This window comes from Uranotaenia lowii, chromosome 2 (assembly GCF_029784155.1).
Source record: "Uranotaenia lowii strain MFRU-FL chromosome 2, ASM2978415v1, whole genome shotgun sequence".
NCBI lineage: Eukaryota > Metazoa > Arthropoda > Insecta > Diptera > Culicidae > Uranotaenia > Uranotaenia lowii.
Window position 1 is genome coordinate 187,025,751 of NC_073692.1, and position 18,341 is coordinate 187,044,091.

Below are 18,341 nucleotides of genomic sequence, written 5' to 3' on the forward strand. Positions count from 1 at the left end.
TTATCTTATCAAAGACAGAACTTAATATAAGAACACAGATTTTCGAAGCCAGAACTTATTATAACCAAACAGATTTTCGACAGTTTCAAGGAAAAATGTGTCAAATTCACATAAACTAAGTAATATTTGAAAGCAATGCCTAAAATGTTTAAAATCCTACAAAAAAAATCAATAAAAATATTTTCAAATTCATTTTTTTGGTATGATCTCGTTTAGAAACAGAAACTTCTGGGCAATTTTTGACATTTAAAAGCATTTTTATAAATGCATTAAACCATTTTTTTATCAAGTCAATATTTGGAGAAAAATTTGGAAGAAAGATTACAATAATCAGAAAAAATGTGCTTTTTATTATGTTGATTCCAACACAATTCTAGAAACTTTTGACATATATTAAACCAAATTAAAAGTAAGAAAACCGATTTTCTACCAATTCAATTACAAAAACATGCCCTACTTTGGACCCATTAAGCGGTGGTGTTTATATAATCATGTTATTCTCGTATTTTAGGAATTATGTTCGTCAAGTTATGTCGTAAGACGGAATACTATGTAAATAAAAATAAATAAATAAATTATTCTCGTAAAAGAACGGCCGGTTTATATCTTTCAAAAAATTTATTTATAGTTCTAGATTTTATCTGCAAGTTTCAATGAGAATTTTCAACATAGGTTTCACCCTTATGGAAAGATTTGGAAAGATATGGATGATAAAAATTACCAATTTTGAACCTACTGCTCCTATTTTGGTACTGAACAGGTTCCTTTCATTGGACTTAGAACTAAAATTCCTTTAAAAAGATCGATTTTTCGAAAATAAATTAACGATTTTATTAAGAATGTAATCTTCAATCAAATCTATTCATAAAAAAGTATTACAGCTTTTTAACGATTAAAAACACTTAAATTTCTGTTATGATTATCTCAAACACTTTTACTCCCCGTCAGTTCTATCAGCATAACAATAGCTGAAACTTTGTTATGTACACTTACTTGTAGTTAATTTACGTAAAGCTGGCCAAAAATGTTAGAAATGTTCAATATTGGTTCTGAATTACGCCCCAGTTAAAAATTCACACCCTGATTTATTTGTGGGTATTCACTCAAAGTTTCGGTGATGTCAGGTCTAAAAATGGAACATCAAAGTCGAAAGTTTCCTATTTTTGCACCCTTCACAAATTTTCCGGGTTTTCCATTGATTTTCTTTCATTATAGGAAAAACATATAGTATCGTTCATATTCTTCACAGTGAAAATATTTTCCCTATAAACTTTGGCTTGAACAGTAAAATAAACGAGATTTTTCTTAATTCACTGTTTTTTCTCAAAACACGCCCCAAAGATAAAGCTATCTGATTTATCACTGATAAGTAGGTACATTTTTAAATCGTTGAAAATTTTATCAGTAAGACTTTTTATAGCAAAAAACTGTATGGTAGGATTCAGGAAGAATAAGAGTTCATTGTGTATATAGAAACATCTTTATCCTATGCTATCAAAATGAATGATTTACAATTTTCAAGAATTTTGGATTAAAGTAGGCTCTAGGTCCCAAGAAGGAGCACTCTAGGATTGGTCGATCTCGGATCGATCTTTGCGAGATCGATCTTTTGATCTTCAATTTCCGATTTTTTGAATCGATTCTTTAGCCTTGGAAAAATCGATTAAATCGGTTTATTTTCGATCCGATCTTTCGATCTTTTGAAGTTTTTTTTTTAATTTATTCCACAGATTTTAAGATCAAGTTTCGTGCAGAATTTTGATACCTGTACCATCCAAACAACTGGTTTTCATTATCGGGGCTACCATACCGCTAATATAATTGAGACCGACTTAATAGAAAGCGTTTTTTACCTTCATACTCTTGAGGAAAACCTGAACTGTTATCGAATGCTCAAGGAATCTAAAATTTCATAGAATGGTGACTTGAAAGCCTAATCAGCCTTGATTTGGGCAACTATAGCATTTTACTCAACTCAAGATTTCAGTTCTTATCGAAACTTTAAAGTTTCATAGTCGAAGCTCGGTAGAAAAATGTTCTCAAGAGACCACATCAAAAAGTATTTCTAGAAAAATAAACCGTTAATTTTATATTTACATTTGAATTATCACATTCCTAAAGTTAATATTCTAAAATTACCTCTACGCTAAGTAAAATAATACTTGAAAAATTTGTTGCTTGATGGATTGAACTTGAGCCTCCAGATGATAGCTGAACACCCAAAATTGTGGTAAAAACTGTGCATTAGTGTCAATTCTATTGACTAAAACCAGTCAGTCTCATAAAAAATCAAGAGAAAAGATGAAAGATAAGCATATTATAAATTATTTTTTACCGAAGCACATTAGCGAGATTGAAATTTTATTTAACAATTCTAAAACAAGGCTCAAAGAATATTGTAATTGGGTACAAAAACCATGAATTCTGCAGAAAAATTTTAGATTTTGGTCTGGATTTCTCTAATAATGAGGATAAGCCTAGAAAAATCCAGGCTATTTTCCTCAATCTCCGGCAGCCGGGCTGAGCCGGGCTTTTTCCGTCATTTCTCTGAAAATCCGGACAAGCCCGGATAAAATCGGACAATCTGGAATGCTTGACTTGTATGTATCAAATGTATAAGCTTTTCTGTCGTTTTCTTCTATTTACTTCGGCATAAAGCAACCCTCAGACAGCACCTCTCACAAAAAAAAAATAGATCGATCTTGCAAAGATCGATCCTTTTGCTTCGTTTTTTTAGGTAGATCGATCCTGGAACCATTCAGCTGAATCGATCTTGGGAATCGATCTTTTACAGAAGATCGAACAATCCTAGAGCACTCACCCTATGTGATACATTTGGAGATTAAAATATCTTATTGTTATCTTTTTTTAAATAAAATTCAAGTTTTCAGCCATAAGCTATTTTGCCCAAGGTTATTGGAACCTCAACTATCTCGATGCATAAAGTTAATTCGTTTTTTTTTAATACAATGATTTTGGTAATTCCTAGAAATCTAAAGTGCTGGAATCAAAACTTAAAAAAATCAAGTAGCGGAAAGTGTTCCTAAATGCGCCTACCGCCGTTTGACAAGACAACATTTCTGATCGATGTACTTTGAGGGTGATAAGCTTTGAACATAAGGCAATAATGATTTGATGATCTCTTAAAAATTTGAAATTGACTTTTAAAAATAATACGTAAAGTAGCTCAAAATAAATCTTGGGTGGTTTTTGTTTCTTATACGAATAAACTTTGAAAGTAAAACAAATTAAAGCTTTCAAAAAGATTTCATAATGATTAGAAATTGGAATGAAAGAGTGTTTTTGTATGCCTCTATTATGTTTGTAAAATGCCTCTATCCTTAAATAACAGGTTAAATAGAATAAATTTATGATTTTTATCATAAAAACTTCGAATCTAAGCTCTTATTACCCTCTAATTCTAAGGATCTCAAAACAGATTGGATAAATCTCTTCTTATGGATGAACTGCCTCCATAACATGGCAACCTTAACATTGGTTTTATTCCGTTAAATTATAAAAGACACAGTTTTTTATAGAACTTCAGCTTCTTCGTATGAAAATTATCAATTTCTAGCGTTTTCAATAAATTTTTGCGAAAATATTGCCTATTTAAGATAAGATGATTTTTGTAATTTTATTTTCCGCATATCGGTGAAAATGTATGTTCTCCAAGAATAGACATTTTCACCGATATGCCGAAAAAAAGTATACCTACGAAAATATTGCCAGAAATACCAAAACCCGTAAGGTTTGAGGGTCGGCATTTTAGACAACAACAGGTATAATAAAATCGTTTTCTCGAAAACAGAAGGATATTTCAACCTAAAATTACTGCAATGTATAGAAAGCAGATACCTGCTCATGTGTATATATTTTTTGACACAAAATCGATGTAATATTTAATAAAATCAGTATTCTGCGTAATAAGCGCATATATACTCCTTCTTTCCTATCGACAAATTGAATAATTTTTTTGTGAGCATGTTAGTTTTGCGATGCTCGTTTTTCGAATAAAGCTTAGTTTTTGTTTACTATTTGATAACGAGCCTATAGTAAACAAATAAACGAAATGTAACGATTGGAATTTTTGATTTTCTGTCAGCGTCTTTCAAATTGAACAAAACCAAGCGATCTAAAAGGCAGCCCTACAGCTGGGTTGCAGGCTAATTATTTTGAAAGGGGTCAGAAGGCGCCTCTCTTTTTACTTAAATCATTTGAAGCAGCACAAATCCAAGTAATCAAGATCATATGTAAATTAACTTTCTTTGGTAGTTTGGTAGATAAAGCTCAATCACATCAATCAACACCTGAGACAGTTGTTACTTTTCTCTGTCATGGTTTTGTGTTTTCAGCTTGACAAGTCAAGTTAAGAACAGGTGGTCAGTTTTAAAGTGATGCACCAGGTTAGAAATGATTTGGACGTGATACCACAAACCTTGTAAATGTCATCCACCGGAGGCTCCAGTTAGAATACATATTGCGTGATGGTTAAACATTCATTTCCAATTTCCAAAGATCACCTGTGCAAAGCGAAACACATTCAATAACAAGCAGCAGAAACTTTGTCCATATTCATTATTTATTTTACCCCTACTCGACGAATTACCCCGTGAAAGTTGTATAAACGACTCTTAGACCAGGACTCGGATAGAGAGCTTTGTCCCAGGCAAATAATCACCATCCGATGGCGAAAAAACGATTCAGCTTTTTCGCATTAGAAGCAGCTGCTGGTTGCCCGATCAGCATTCATGCATCAAGTCATCAATAACTCTTTACTTTTTTCTTCTCTCCCTCCCTCTGTTCGACTTCTTCTTTAATTTGTTCTTGTTTGGGCTGGCGCTCGACTTCAGGATTACGGGACCCTATCCTGCTGGGCTTCCAACGAAATTGGCACCCAAGGAGAGCCGTGCACTTTCCAGGTGATTCTGGCAGGTATGTATGAGAATGTATGTTTTCGTTGTACGATGTTATGTATGTACAGATGTATACGACTCTTTCGAGGGTAATAAATAATTCACCGGTGGCCCCATCATCGAACAGTGGGAAAAAAGGGATTCTTAAAATAGCTCTTGTATTTTATTATTAATTGACAAATAACGAAATGTTGTATAAATCATTAAAAACCATCATTATTTGTCTATCTATAAACTGCTCTCTGGAGCCACAGTGGATGTTGAGCATAATGTTTATGAGAAGTAGCGGCATAGTGGGCATCCTTAGGTCGACGCATGTTAAACGATGAAATTAGCTGTAATATTTTATATTCGTGTAAATTTTTCAGTTACTGAAGTAGTTTATTTTCTACTGAGAAGAAACGTGGAAAGGAGATACTAATGTTAAAAAATTATCATAATCTTTTTAATTCTTTGCCGAATCACCGTATTTTTAGAGATTTACGAAAAGTCTGATAAATTCGAAAAAGGAGAAATATTTTCAAAATTCAAAAAGCATCAAGTTATACAAAGAATGGTCAAAATAACTTCATTTATTTTAGATTTTTATCTTCGCACACGCATACACGGTTTTTCTGGTTCTAGGGGTTCAATTCGGCCTCCAGAATTTTCCTTGTTTATTTGCATTATCATTAGTTAACATTTTACGAAATTTGATTTAAGCTGTCGAAAACTAGCACTGAAAATCCACCTAAAAATCTAAAAAAAAACTAAAATTGAATGTCGAAAACTAGACTATCGAGAGGTTTTAGTAAAAAGATAATAAAAACTTAATTTTTATTGACTTTTGATCAATCGAAAAGGTAGAGAATAAAGAATAAAGTCTGATTCATAGAAAAAATTCAAGCAAAAATTGTCAAAAACTAGGTGTTTTAAAGAAAGTTGAAAAAATTGATTTTATTTCAATTAACAAATTTCCTGAAGTCGCAAGCGATTCGATTTTTGCTTAAAAAAATATCTTTAAATCAATCTACCAATTTACAATCTTTTGGAAAATTCGTTCAAATATTTTATTTTACAGAATTGAGAAAAGCAAACAAGTAGAAAAATTCTTGAACTTTTTTCAAAGAAGTCAATATGCAGTTACAAAAAGCAGTTTAAAAAAGTAGAAAAACAACCTTCATTTTAATTTTTTTTAAATCTTTTAAAGTTTAATCAGGAAAGAGCCGAATATTCATAAATTATTTTAACCTATTTTTTAAAGTTTCAGGGCACCAAAATTAATAAAAATAAGCTCTTAATTCTTTGCATTTTGCATTTCGTACCCTATCGTCATATAGTGTCGTAGAATGAAATGTCTTAGGTCATGACTAACAAATTCCACCGAAGGCGAGCCAATTTTCTGACAAGTTTCTTTCTTATAACTCATTTTAAACACCTTTTGGGGTCAAGTAAGTTCATGTTACTACGGTAAATTAATTTCTTGATCTACAAAATTTTTCTTGAAAAAAATCTCCATAAGGGGGATTTAAATTTCTTTAAATGATGGATGATGGACGCAATCAAATGCTTTGCTGAGATCTATAATTGTACAGGATACTATTTGTGGTAAATGTAGTTAATGATTCGATAAAGTTGAGTTATAAATTAAAAATGAATGGTTGAATAAATTAAAATAATTAAAACAAGAATTAATATAAATGAATGGTTGAACAGTCGTAATGAATTATTGAGACATTGCATTATTTTTGAAAAGAATGACTGATTACAGTTGAATGTGTGATGAGGAAAAAAAAGAAAAAAAGAATGGAATATCGGGCATTCAGTAAACGAGTTTTGGCACAAAAAGTTGCTATTGAGAATTGATGCAGTGAAAAAAATGTAAAATTTGAAGCATTTATTTATGGTAATGTGAAAATTCATTAGAAGTACGAAAATGGCGCAGTTAATAGGTAAAACTTACGCCAGGTAAGTTTCTTATGACTGGAGGAACACCGTAAATTATATTTATTTGCTCGAAAATGATAGTGCACAAGAAGTGGTGGGAAAAGGATAAAATGTTATTAGAAAGTGAGAACCATATAATCTGTAAGCAGTGAATGATTGTAAAAACTTTGGCTTGTTTTATTTCGAAAATTAGCCATCTGCGAATAATTTAAGTGGAACGTATTCAAGTGCTTGATACTGGTGAATAAAATTTGGCGATTGAAAGCAGATAGAAGAAACGCATTAAATTGAATGTTTGTTTCTAGAAGCGGTTCCAAAACATCTGATACCATGCATTTTGGTTGATTTCTCCAGGATGCACAAAATGTAGAACTTGCTGGTTGGGTATTCCGGTGTAAGATTCGGACGATGAATTGGTTAGTTTTCCGATGAAAGACTCGGACAATGGTAGGTTAAATGATCCGAAGAAAAACTTGGATGATCGATTAGTGATCCGATGAAAGACTCGGATGATTGTTAGTGATCCGATGAAAAACTCGGATGGTAGATTGTTGACCCGATGCAAGACTTGGATGATTGATTAGGGATCCGATGAAAGACTCGGATACTTAAATAGTGATCCGATGGAAGACTCGGATGACTGATTAGTGATCCAATGAAAGATTTGGATTTTGGTTGTTGACCCGATGCAAGAATCGGATGAGGATTTGATGATCGATGAAAGACTCGGATGATAATAAGTGATCGGATGGAAGACTCGGGTGCTAGGTTATTGACCCGATGCAAGACTCGGATGATTGATAGGGATCCGATGGAAGACTCGGATAGTTGATTAGTGAACCGACGAAAGAATCGGATGATAGATTAGTTTCCCTATTCAAAATTTGCTACCGAAATAAATTAGATCATAAAGCGAAGAGAGAATTATAACCCAAGAGAGTTAACTAAATGGATATAAGATAAAGATGAAATAGAAAATACCGAAGAGAATTGATATAATAAAATTAGCAATAAATAAATAGTATATTAGTAAATATCGAATAATGAATCTCTTCAAAGGAAATTATTTTCCATTGAGATTTCATATTGTAGTCAATTTAGTTAAATAATACATTAAAAAAAAAAAAAAAAAAAAATTGAGAACAGAAAAAATAGATGATACCATAGAGAAATAAGTGAAGACTCGGAAATTAGTTTCTGTGTTATTTTCTGTTAATCTGATGAAAGACTCTGATATTATTTTGTTGACCGATTGATTGATGAGTAACTCGGTGAAAGACTCGGATTATTTATTAGTTACCCGATGAAAGACAGGGATGAACAGAATAACAATAAACAATGATGATTGAATATAAATAATTGAATATAAATAAGTTCCGATCTAAGATACTTAAGTTAATTTGTTTGACTAGGAATTTTAGAAGAGAAAAAAAACAAAATATAGATGAATGAGGAACAAGATACAGTGGAATGAGGAGAAAAACAAACAACAAAATAAAAACCAAAGAAAAATAAATGGACCTACAAAAAAAACATGCAAAGATACCTAAAAAAAGGAATTAAAAAAAAACTCAAGAAAAGAAAAGTCCAAAGCGAGAATATGAAGATGGGAGAAGATTTGAGAGTTGAAAATACTGAAAGTTGATAAAAAAAGGAAAATAGAAAGAAGAACTAGTTTAAAATAACAGAAAATTGTACTAATATTCACGGTTAAAGAAATTGAAGAAAACAGAAATAAGATAAACACAAGGAAAGCTGATTTAAATACAAAATTTTAAAAGGAATAAAAAAATAAATAAATTAGATTATAAAGCGAAGAGAGAATTTTAACCCAAGAGACAGAAAAGATAACTGAATGGAAATAATATGAAGATGAAATTGAAAATACCGAAGAGAATAGAGAACAAAAAAATATAGATGATACCATAGGGAAATAAGTGAAGACTCGGAAATTAGTTTAAAATAAATTAATAAAAACAAATTTGTTAACAAGACACGAAAAAAAATTTAAAAAAAACAGGGAGAAGAGAGAATAAAGCAGAAAAAGTGCAGATGAATGAGATACAAGCAAGAGAGAAGCAATAGAGAAGAAAAAAAAAGATAAATAGTTTAAATACCAAGACGAAAGATTCGATAATGGATATTGTTGTTTTAACCATGATATGATGATCCAATTCAAAAATCATGAAAAGGTTTTATCAGTTTGAGGACCTCAAGAGTAGAGGCGGGTAGTAATGTGGTGAATGTAGTTAATGAATCGATAAAGTTGAGTTATAAATTAAAAATGAATGGTTGAATAAATTAAAATAATTAAAACAAGCATCAATTTAAATGAATAATTGAACAGTCGTAATGAATTATTGAGACATTGCATTATTTTTGAAAATAATGATTGATTAGAGTTAGGTGTGTGATGAGGAAAAAAAGAAAAAAAGAAAGGAATATCGGGCCAGCGATGCCAGGTGTTGGGGATGAAAAATCTGGGTAACTTTGGAAAAAAGTCTGGGAGTGTCTGTGCATAAGGAAGATCACAAATTTCTGTACTAAACAAGAAATTTGGCGATGCGTGTGAGCGGGGAGGGGGGTTGTTTTGTTGTGGGTTATTTTTAAGTTGAGAACTATATATAACAAACACTGTTTCTCACCACGTACCATGCCGATCTTATTTAAAAAAAAATTGTTTAATGATAATTGGCCAAATACCAATGGATACAACCGAGATTTCAGTCAAATCTGGCACTTACGGATCAAATCCGATACACGAATATTGATTTCATCACCCAATTTTGAAAGTCTGGAAAATCGGGGCACTTTCAGCAAAAATCTGGGCAAAATCTGTGTCTGACCAATATCTGGAAGAAGGGTAAAAAGTCTTGGTTTCACAGACAAATCTGGGTACCTGGCAACCCAGTATCGGGCATTCAGTAAACGAGTTTTGGCACGAAAGGTTGCTTTTGAGAATTGATGCAGTGAAAAATATGTAAAATTTGAAGCATTTATTTATGGTAATGTGAAAATTCATTAGAAGTACGAAACTATTCTTTTAGAATCAAGATTCATAGTTACATATATCGTTCATTAAGTTTGCAACTGCAGTTTGAGTATTTGATTTGGGAGCAGATCTCAATTAGTTTCGATTAATAATGTGATGATTTTGGTAGAAACATTAAATTTGTTGAAACATGGTTTTTTCAAACGGCTTAGAAAATTAATTCAGGTTAGAAATTGGTCTGTAGTTACTTGTTCGATTTTTTTGCACCCGATTCGTTAAAGGGTTTTACTTTTGCGACTTGTGAATCTGGAAATCGTCCAATATCGATTGATTTATTCATTAGTTCCGTGTATTTGAGAGCATAAAATATGATCTATATTTAAGTAAGAATCTTGGTGGAAAACCATCTATTCCCGAGGCAGATTTGTGTTTCAATTTATAAATGTACGTGTCGAAATTCGAGAGACATATTCAAAAATTCGAATCTTATTTACGTTATTTTACTTTATCTCTTTTTATTCTGTTGTATTGTATAAGTATACTGTATAATATACATACGTATTCTCAAAAACGTCACTCTTCCTCTCGTAAAGTAATTGACGTATTGTTGGTTATCAATCTTATGCTTAATCTACTAATGAATTCACATACAATTTTCTTCGAACCAATTGGGTTTCGTCTAAGAAATCAAATTTACATGGTTTAATTTTCAATGAAATTGTTTATACAGTTAATGCACAAAACTGCCAGTTGAACGAAATTCTTACAAAACTGACAATTAACTACATACCTACTAGAGATGTACCAAATAGTAACCTTTTCAATTATTCCGCCATTCGAATATATGGTCGAATATTCGGTCGAATATTCTATTGAGTTTTTAATGAAAAAAACATAAGCGATTTCAATTTCCATTTTTTTTTTCTTCCACTTAAATGCCCTTCATGTTTTGGAGTCGATTTATTTCAACCAGATGATATTCCCGGATGATGTATTTCAAGATCTCTTTCAAGAAGGAAGTTTAAACAATATTTGGGCATTTTGGCTCAGCGCAGCTTATCTCAAATTTTTTTTTTTTATTTAAGCCTGGATATACCAAGAAAATCTAGAATAAACGATAATCGAAGTATGAAGCGATACTTCTTCTGTACGATCTGCAGTGAAAGATATCTGGATACAACTAAAATGTATTACTGAAACCATTAATTTTTTTTATGATTGTGTAGCTTTTTTAATGTTATTTTTTGATATTTTGTAAAGTATCCAAAATCATTTAAAAAAAATGACAAATCTGTTATTGTTTAAATTTTAAAAATAAGTATTCAGCCAAATATTTAGCTCAACTATTCGGTGAGCCGAATATTCGATACATCTCTAATACCTACCAATATCAGGCCAATTTATCTACGGGTTTTGAAAATTCATCAAAACTGTTAGATTAAATTTTTATTTTTGCTTTTTTGACATTTAAATTCATCCCAAGCCCACAGTGTGATGGCTTTCTTCCATCGGCAAAAGCCGCAACGCCGTTGACCGCATTCAGCGTCCTTCACAGAGTCAATCTTCCCAGTCATCGATGATTAATTCATAACATTTGCGGTCGTACGTCTTTTGCAGCCGACGACGACTAAGAAAGCCGGCAACGGATGTGATGGTTCTCGCTTGCCAAACGCGGCCATTCCCAGGCCACAACCTACATAATTCCGTCTACCGGCTTATAGGTTTACTATCGAGGTACCTTCCTAACTAATGTTGCCATGTGTTTACTATTTGCAGATCTCCCTTCGCCGGTCAGCAACTGTACCCTCTACAACCGGACACAACAGTTTGCCGAGATTCAGTGCGCACCCGGCTACGACGGAGGCCTGCCGCAGATGTTTATGCTGGAATTAGTGTCCAAAAGAACCGGAACTAGGAGGTGAGCCGGAAAAGGGCTTCGATTGTGGGTGGGCTCATTAAAATACTGGCAGTTGTTGGGCGTACGTACACACACATTAGTCTGAGGGTCTCAAACATAGACTCAAAACATTCCTTTTATAGTTTTGAAACGGTCCCCGAAAAGCTTCGACAGACAACTTCGAACCAGCTTTTCAGTTGAGTTACGACTTAGCCAGCACAACTCAAACAAGTACCCCTTGATGTACCCAAACAACTGCCAGAGTCCTGCTCAGAAAAGGATGTGTACCATCCAAACAATTTAGCTCGCAACATCTTTCATCTCATTAACACCGACTTACCGGTAATCCTTCTTCTGCTTTCTTCCCCTTTCCCTTAAACCCTCCAACAGATTCAACTTTTCCAACAAACACGAGCCGTACTTCATGCTGGAGCAACTGCAGAAGCTCGCCACCATGATGACTCAGGAGAATAATTCCCTGTCCTGTGTCGTGTATGCCGTCAACCAGAAGGGCGCCAGCCGGGGTGTGGTCATTCCGAACTTCCAGATCGGACAGATTCATGCACTTCAAACAGGTACGGAGCTGCACTGGTTTTCGTAGTTCTTTTTGTTTCGTTGTATCTGTTGACCAAATGGGAACGAGTGTCGGTATTGGGGTTTAAAAAAATGATAATTGAACTTGTTACCACACAAATAGGCACAAATGAAACAAAATTTCTGGGTTTTCTAAAAAAAACTCAGAACACTTCCTTTCTGAAAATTAGTTAATATAAATTGATTTGATAAGCTGAACTTTTGTTCGATTTAACTGAAGTTTTGATATTAATCTCATAAAAAACAATTGTACGATAACCTATACCCATTTTATTGTTTTAAATTTTGTATTTTATTTGTATTCATTTCATTTGAAATACTACTTTTTTAACTACCACGAAAGAGCCAGGGTAGTCTCACTTCTACATGGGCAAATGGATTATTTTTGATATCCCTCTTTTTGTCTCAGTTTGTATAAACTACAATATTCGATTCCAAGACACAAAGTTTTTTCATCATCCACAATTTCTGTTTTTCTATGATGAAGGACATAGAACAGAGTTTTATCAGAGCACGCGATTAGGATGCGTTGACAACAAAGTATTATAAGTGGCTAAGCAATTGAAGGTGGAATGTGCCTATTCGCTATTGGTAACACTATCACACGGATCGATCTTGGAGAATCATTAGCTTAGCTTAGCTTAGCTTAGCAAAAATTTTCAAATATCTTCACAACAGCTTCCACATCCCCAGAGCATTTGGCTAGTGCTATCAGGAACATTTCGCCACTGGGCTTTTCATTGAACGGTATTGAAATCGGGGATGCAATCATCTCAAAGGCAGCGTCGAAGCTCAAGAATTCCTATTTTACGGGTCCGGACGGGATACCAGCTTCGTTTATAAAAAGTTTCATGCCTGTTTTGTTGACTCCTATTCGTCTTATTTTTCAAGCTTCGCTTGACAGAGCTACCTTTCCGCTATTGTGGAAAGAAGTTTATAATATATATAATAAATATATATATTATATATTATAATATATAATATATATAATATATAATATATTATGTTCCCGGTCCACAAAAAAGGTGATAGACGAGATGTCAACAACTACCGTGGAATCTCAGCCTTATGTTCGATAGCCAAATTATTCGAATTGGTGGTCCTGGATCCCATCTACTCGTTTTGTAAGAATTACATTTCTAATGACCAGCACGGATTCATGCCTAAACGCTCTACGACAAGCAACTTGTTGACGTTCACTTCTTTTGTGCATGAAAGCTTTGCTGCAAAATCTCAAACTGATGCCATATACACCGATCTGTCAGCTGCATTCGACAAAGTGAACCACGAAATTGCCATAGGGAAACTTGGACGCTTGGGGTTCGGTGGTACTTTACTTGACTGGATTCGCAGTTATTTGACTGGGCGCAAACTGACTGTTCGGACTGGTGATACCTTTTCCAAGCAGTTTTCTGCCTCCTCCGGTGTGCCACAAGGAAGCCATTTAGAACCGATTATTTTCCTAATGTATTTTAACGACGTACTTTCACTCCTTGACAGCCCAAAACTTTGCTATGCTGATGACCTCAAACTGTTTTACACCGTAAACGACTACGACGATATTAATTTTCTGCAAAATCAGTTCAACCTCTTCGCTAATTGGTTCGACATCAATTGCTTGCCATTGAATCATAACAAATGCGCAGTTATCAGTTTTTCTCGTAAGCGGCAGCCTTTGATTGCGGAATACTACCTTGGAGAACAGCCCATCGCACGCGTGGACCATATTAACGATCTGGGTGTCATCCTCGATAAGCGACTGAAATTCAAGACACATACAAACTACGTAGTCAACAAAGCATCCAGAAGTCTTGGTTTCATTTTTAGAGTAGCGAAGGACTTCAAGGACGTGTATTGCCTGAAAAGCCTATATTGCAGCATTGTTCGTTCCATTCTTGAATACGCATCTGCCGTCTGGTGCCCCTACTACCAGAACGGCGCTGAACGTCTCGAGGCTATCCAGCGCACACAGGGGAAAACGATGTAAAAAGGTGATCAAAATTGTTTACGCCAAAACGGAGCGTTTTACACCCATAGTGTCTTCGGGACATTTTACCTACATTCAAAGCACTTTAAAATGAGCTTTTGATAAAAATGATTAAATCACCTAGCAGTGAGATAGAAAAATTATTTTTTGTATTTTTCATTTTAGAGCACTTATGTCTTTGGCAAGTTTTAAGATTGTAAAAAATGTAGCAATTTTGTTGAAGACGTCAACATCGTAGAAGCTAACCAAAAAAAGTTAGAAGGGTTCAAAATAAAAAAAATATTTTTTTATCAAAATTTTCAGTATTTTAACGATATCTTTTCAGGCCGAGCTTATTCGAGCAAGATATGTTTGAAAGAGTTTTGAGTTACTTGAAATCGAATAGTTTTGTGGAACACACTTAATAAAAATATTCAGACTGAAACGAGTTAGATTGAAAAATTAGCTGTTTTCGAACACCTGTATCTTTCTAGTTCGGTTGAGTTCGGTTCATTTTTTGGTTGCATTAGAATCAGGCAGGTTTCAACGTTGTAAAAACATATAGTTTACAATGTTAAGTTGTTTATTTTGTAGCTTTATAAATGATTAAAGTTAGCTATTTTCAAGGAATCTAGAGGACAAATTCCAAATTTTTTTAAACTGACAATTAGCAATCGTTTTTATTTTGGTGAAATTTTAGCCAAATCATTCTCTCGCTCGCGTATGACGTTTTTAAGCCTCCATTGACGAACCTTATCATCTACCTTTCCGCTTACAATACAATATACTTGATGAGTTACGTTAGCTAATTTTAAATGCAAAAAAAATTCCTCTAGATTCCTTGAAAATAGCTAACTTTAATAATTTATAAAGCTACAAAATAAACAACTTAACATTGTAAACTATATGTTTTTACAACGTTGAAACCTGCCTGATTCTAATGCAACCAAAAAATGAACCGAACTCAACCGAACTAGAAAGATACAGGTGTTCGAAAACAGCTATTTTTTCTCAGTTTTTACAATCTAACTCGTTTCAGTCTGATTATTTTTATTAAGTGTGTTCCACAAAACTATTCGATTTCAAGTAACTCAAAACTCTTTCAAACATATCTAGCTCGAATAAGCTCGGCCTGAAAAGATATCGTTAAAATACTGAAAATTTTGATAAAAAAATATTTTTTTATTTTGAACCCTTCTAACTTTTTTGGGTTAGCTTCTACGATGTTGACGTCTTCAACAAAATTGCTACATTTTTTACAATCTAAAAACTTGCCAAAGACATAAGTGGTCTAAAATGAAAAATACAAAAAATAATTTTTCTATCTCACTGCTAGGTGGTTTAATCATTTTTATCAAAAGCTCATTTTAAAGTGCTTTGAATGTAGGTAAAATGTCCCGAAGACACTATGGGTGTAAAACGCTCCGTTTTGGCGTAAACAATTTTGATCACCTTTTTACATCGTTTTCCCCTGTGTGCAGCGGCGCTTTTTACGATTCGCCCTTAGGCTTCTGAACTGGCAAGACCCTTTCCGCTTACCAAGCTACAAAAATCGATGCCGCCTTATAGAAATTGACACTCTTCAAGCCCGTAGACATGCAACCCGTGCATCTTTCGTTGCTGATATCTTAACATCGCGAATCGACTGTCCCACTTTACTGGAAGCTATTCCACTAAGTGTGCGACCCCGTGGTCTCAGAAATCAGGATCTTCAATTGTATGTCCCCATTCGAATGAACAATTATGGAGCAAACAGCGCCCTCATCGGTGCAATGAAGTCGTTCAACCACTTTTCCGAGCATTTTGACTTCGACGTTTCGAGGGATGTTTTCCGAAGAAAAGTTCTAAGTGTGCTGAGGAGCCCGTAGCTAGACCTAAGTGTTTTGTTTTAATTTAATTTTAATTTTAAGTCATCATTTGGATCTAAATGTGATCTGTTGATCAGAATAAATAAATAAATTTGACTACTCACATCACATCCACTACGAATCATTGTACCCTAAATGCTTGAAAACTGTTTTCATAACGAATTCCTCTACTATCATTGGTGTGGTTTAGTTGAAAAAGTTCCACGTCACCAATGATTGCTACTGATGCCCTCTTTTTGAACATCAATAACGGTGCCAGCCACGCCCGAAATGAATTTTTGCTGTAGGACCGAGGTAACCTCTGTGATTTAGCAAATAATTTTGATTTGCAGGACGCGTAAAGGGATAAGCTTGGAATACACTTTTGACAAGTGTTTTACTTTTTTATTATAAATCGTGTTCTTATTCTACTGTTAACTCTGAATCTGAGTTTAAAACAAAATAGGGTAGAGTACCTAGTTTTCGACAATATTTGTCTTGGTTTACAAATCAACATTTTTCTAGCACTTTTTGTTGATCAAAAGTGCACAAATTCTGTTTTTTTTACCTTTTTTCAGAATCCCATTGCAAATATCTAGTTCTCGACAGTCAGTTTTAATTTCCGACAGATATGTTTAGTTTTCTACAGACTAGCAAAAATGAATGAATTTACCCATAAAAAGCTTAAGAAAAATTTATCTTTTTACATGATTTTGTATATTTGCAGCATAATTATTAAAACTCAATGAAACGTGGAAAAATCTTAATTAAAAAAGTAATGAAACAAAATTTCACTGTACGACTTTATACAATTTATATTTAAAATTATTATATTTCTTGCAAAGAAGATCAATGACAACTTTTTCGAATTCGGATGAACGGATATGAGATTTCCTAAAATCGATCGAGGACAAGGACTTGTTTTGCAATGAAACACATTGCAGGGAAACCAATCGGATTTTGATGAACCATTTAGGTATGTTTCATAGTCACATATTTTCTCAATAATGTCTCACAGTATTTTTTTCAGTAATAAAATTTAAATGAAATGAATAAGCTTATCATTACGGGTTTGATTTTGGAATTTTCATTCTTACATTTCAAGTCGCAAGTTGTTTGTTCACCCCTAGCGTCATAAAACTTTGGAAACCATGGCAATATAAACTGCAACACTGTTATCTTAAATTAAATTTCGCAAGATTTTTCAGCGCTAATTTTTGACAGCTGAATAAAACAGTTGAAATTTTATTTATTTTGTAAAAAATACGAAATTCATTATCACTAAGCACTTAATTTTGAATTTTATCAATCCTTTAAAATGAATAATATTACTGTGATTCGTAAAAAAATTCTTTTTCATGTTAGAATATTTACCGTTTTGTACTAAAGCGTCGAATTTTAGAAGCGGATTTCATAGTTAGGCATAATAATGATTTACACTTGTGAAATAAGTTTTTTGGATAACTGTAAAGCTTCAACAGATGGTAAGTTAAGAAAAGAAAAATTGAAAAATATGAACGTATAGGTTTTAAACAACTAAATAGTCAAATGTGCCCATTTTTAATAATTTGTCGAAAACAAGCTCCTGTCGAAATCTACACTCAGGAAAATTCTTATTACAATTTTCATAAAATGCGTCTTATGAACCGCTTTTTAGAATGCAAAATTGGCGTTCATGAGCTTCTCATGAAATTCTTTCAGTTTTCATAACAATATCTTTTGAACATTAATAGAAACGGCATTGTGAAAAAATTAATGAACAGATTCATTCATTCCATCAGTAACTTTTTTTCATCGTCGTTCGGAAAGGTGGAATTTCCCCTAAAAGTTATAAATGATTTCCTTAATGGTAAGCTCGAATAAAAGTTTTTTTTTTGACGCTGAAAACATTTATGAATTACAAACACTTTTTCATTCGTTTACTTATCAGCAAATCACCGGCAAAATGCAATGCACAAAAAAGCATAGTAAAACTACTAAATCGGTGGTTTAAATGAACAACAGGCAACCATATTTTTGAGTCAAATATGTTTTGTTGTTTATAATACCTTACGCATAGCTATTTTACCATGTGCTCAATTTGGCTGCGCATAGTAAATTTGACTGCGTTTTAGTAAAATTGTCAATGAAATGATGCATTGTTTTACTTCGTGCCTAGTGAAATTGATATGTTTCATGATGAAACTAGTATGTGTTATGATAA

At 33.2% G+C, this 18,341-nt stretch overlaps 1 protein-coding gene across 2 annotated transcripts in view; it reads left to right on the forward strand.

Moving 5' to 3' along the window:
• Positions 1 to 18,341, forward strand: part of LOC129749338 (nephrin-like) — a 475,038-nt gene that overhangs the window by 430,397 nt on the left and 26,300 nt on the right. For both annotated transcript variants that reach the window (XM_055744277.1, XM_055744276.1), the window contains exons 13-15: positions 4,854 to 4,935; positions 11,611 to 11,752; positions 12,122 to 12,306. In XM_055744277.1, the coding sequence (XP_055600252.1) occupies positions 4,854 to 4,935; positions 11,611 to 11,752; positions 12,122 to 12,306 (409 nt within the window). The remainder of the gene's footprint in view (positions 1 to 4,853; positions 4,936 to 11,610; positions 11,753 to 12,121; positions 12,307 to 18,341) is intronic.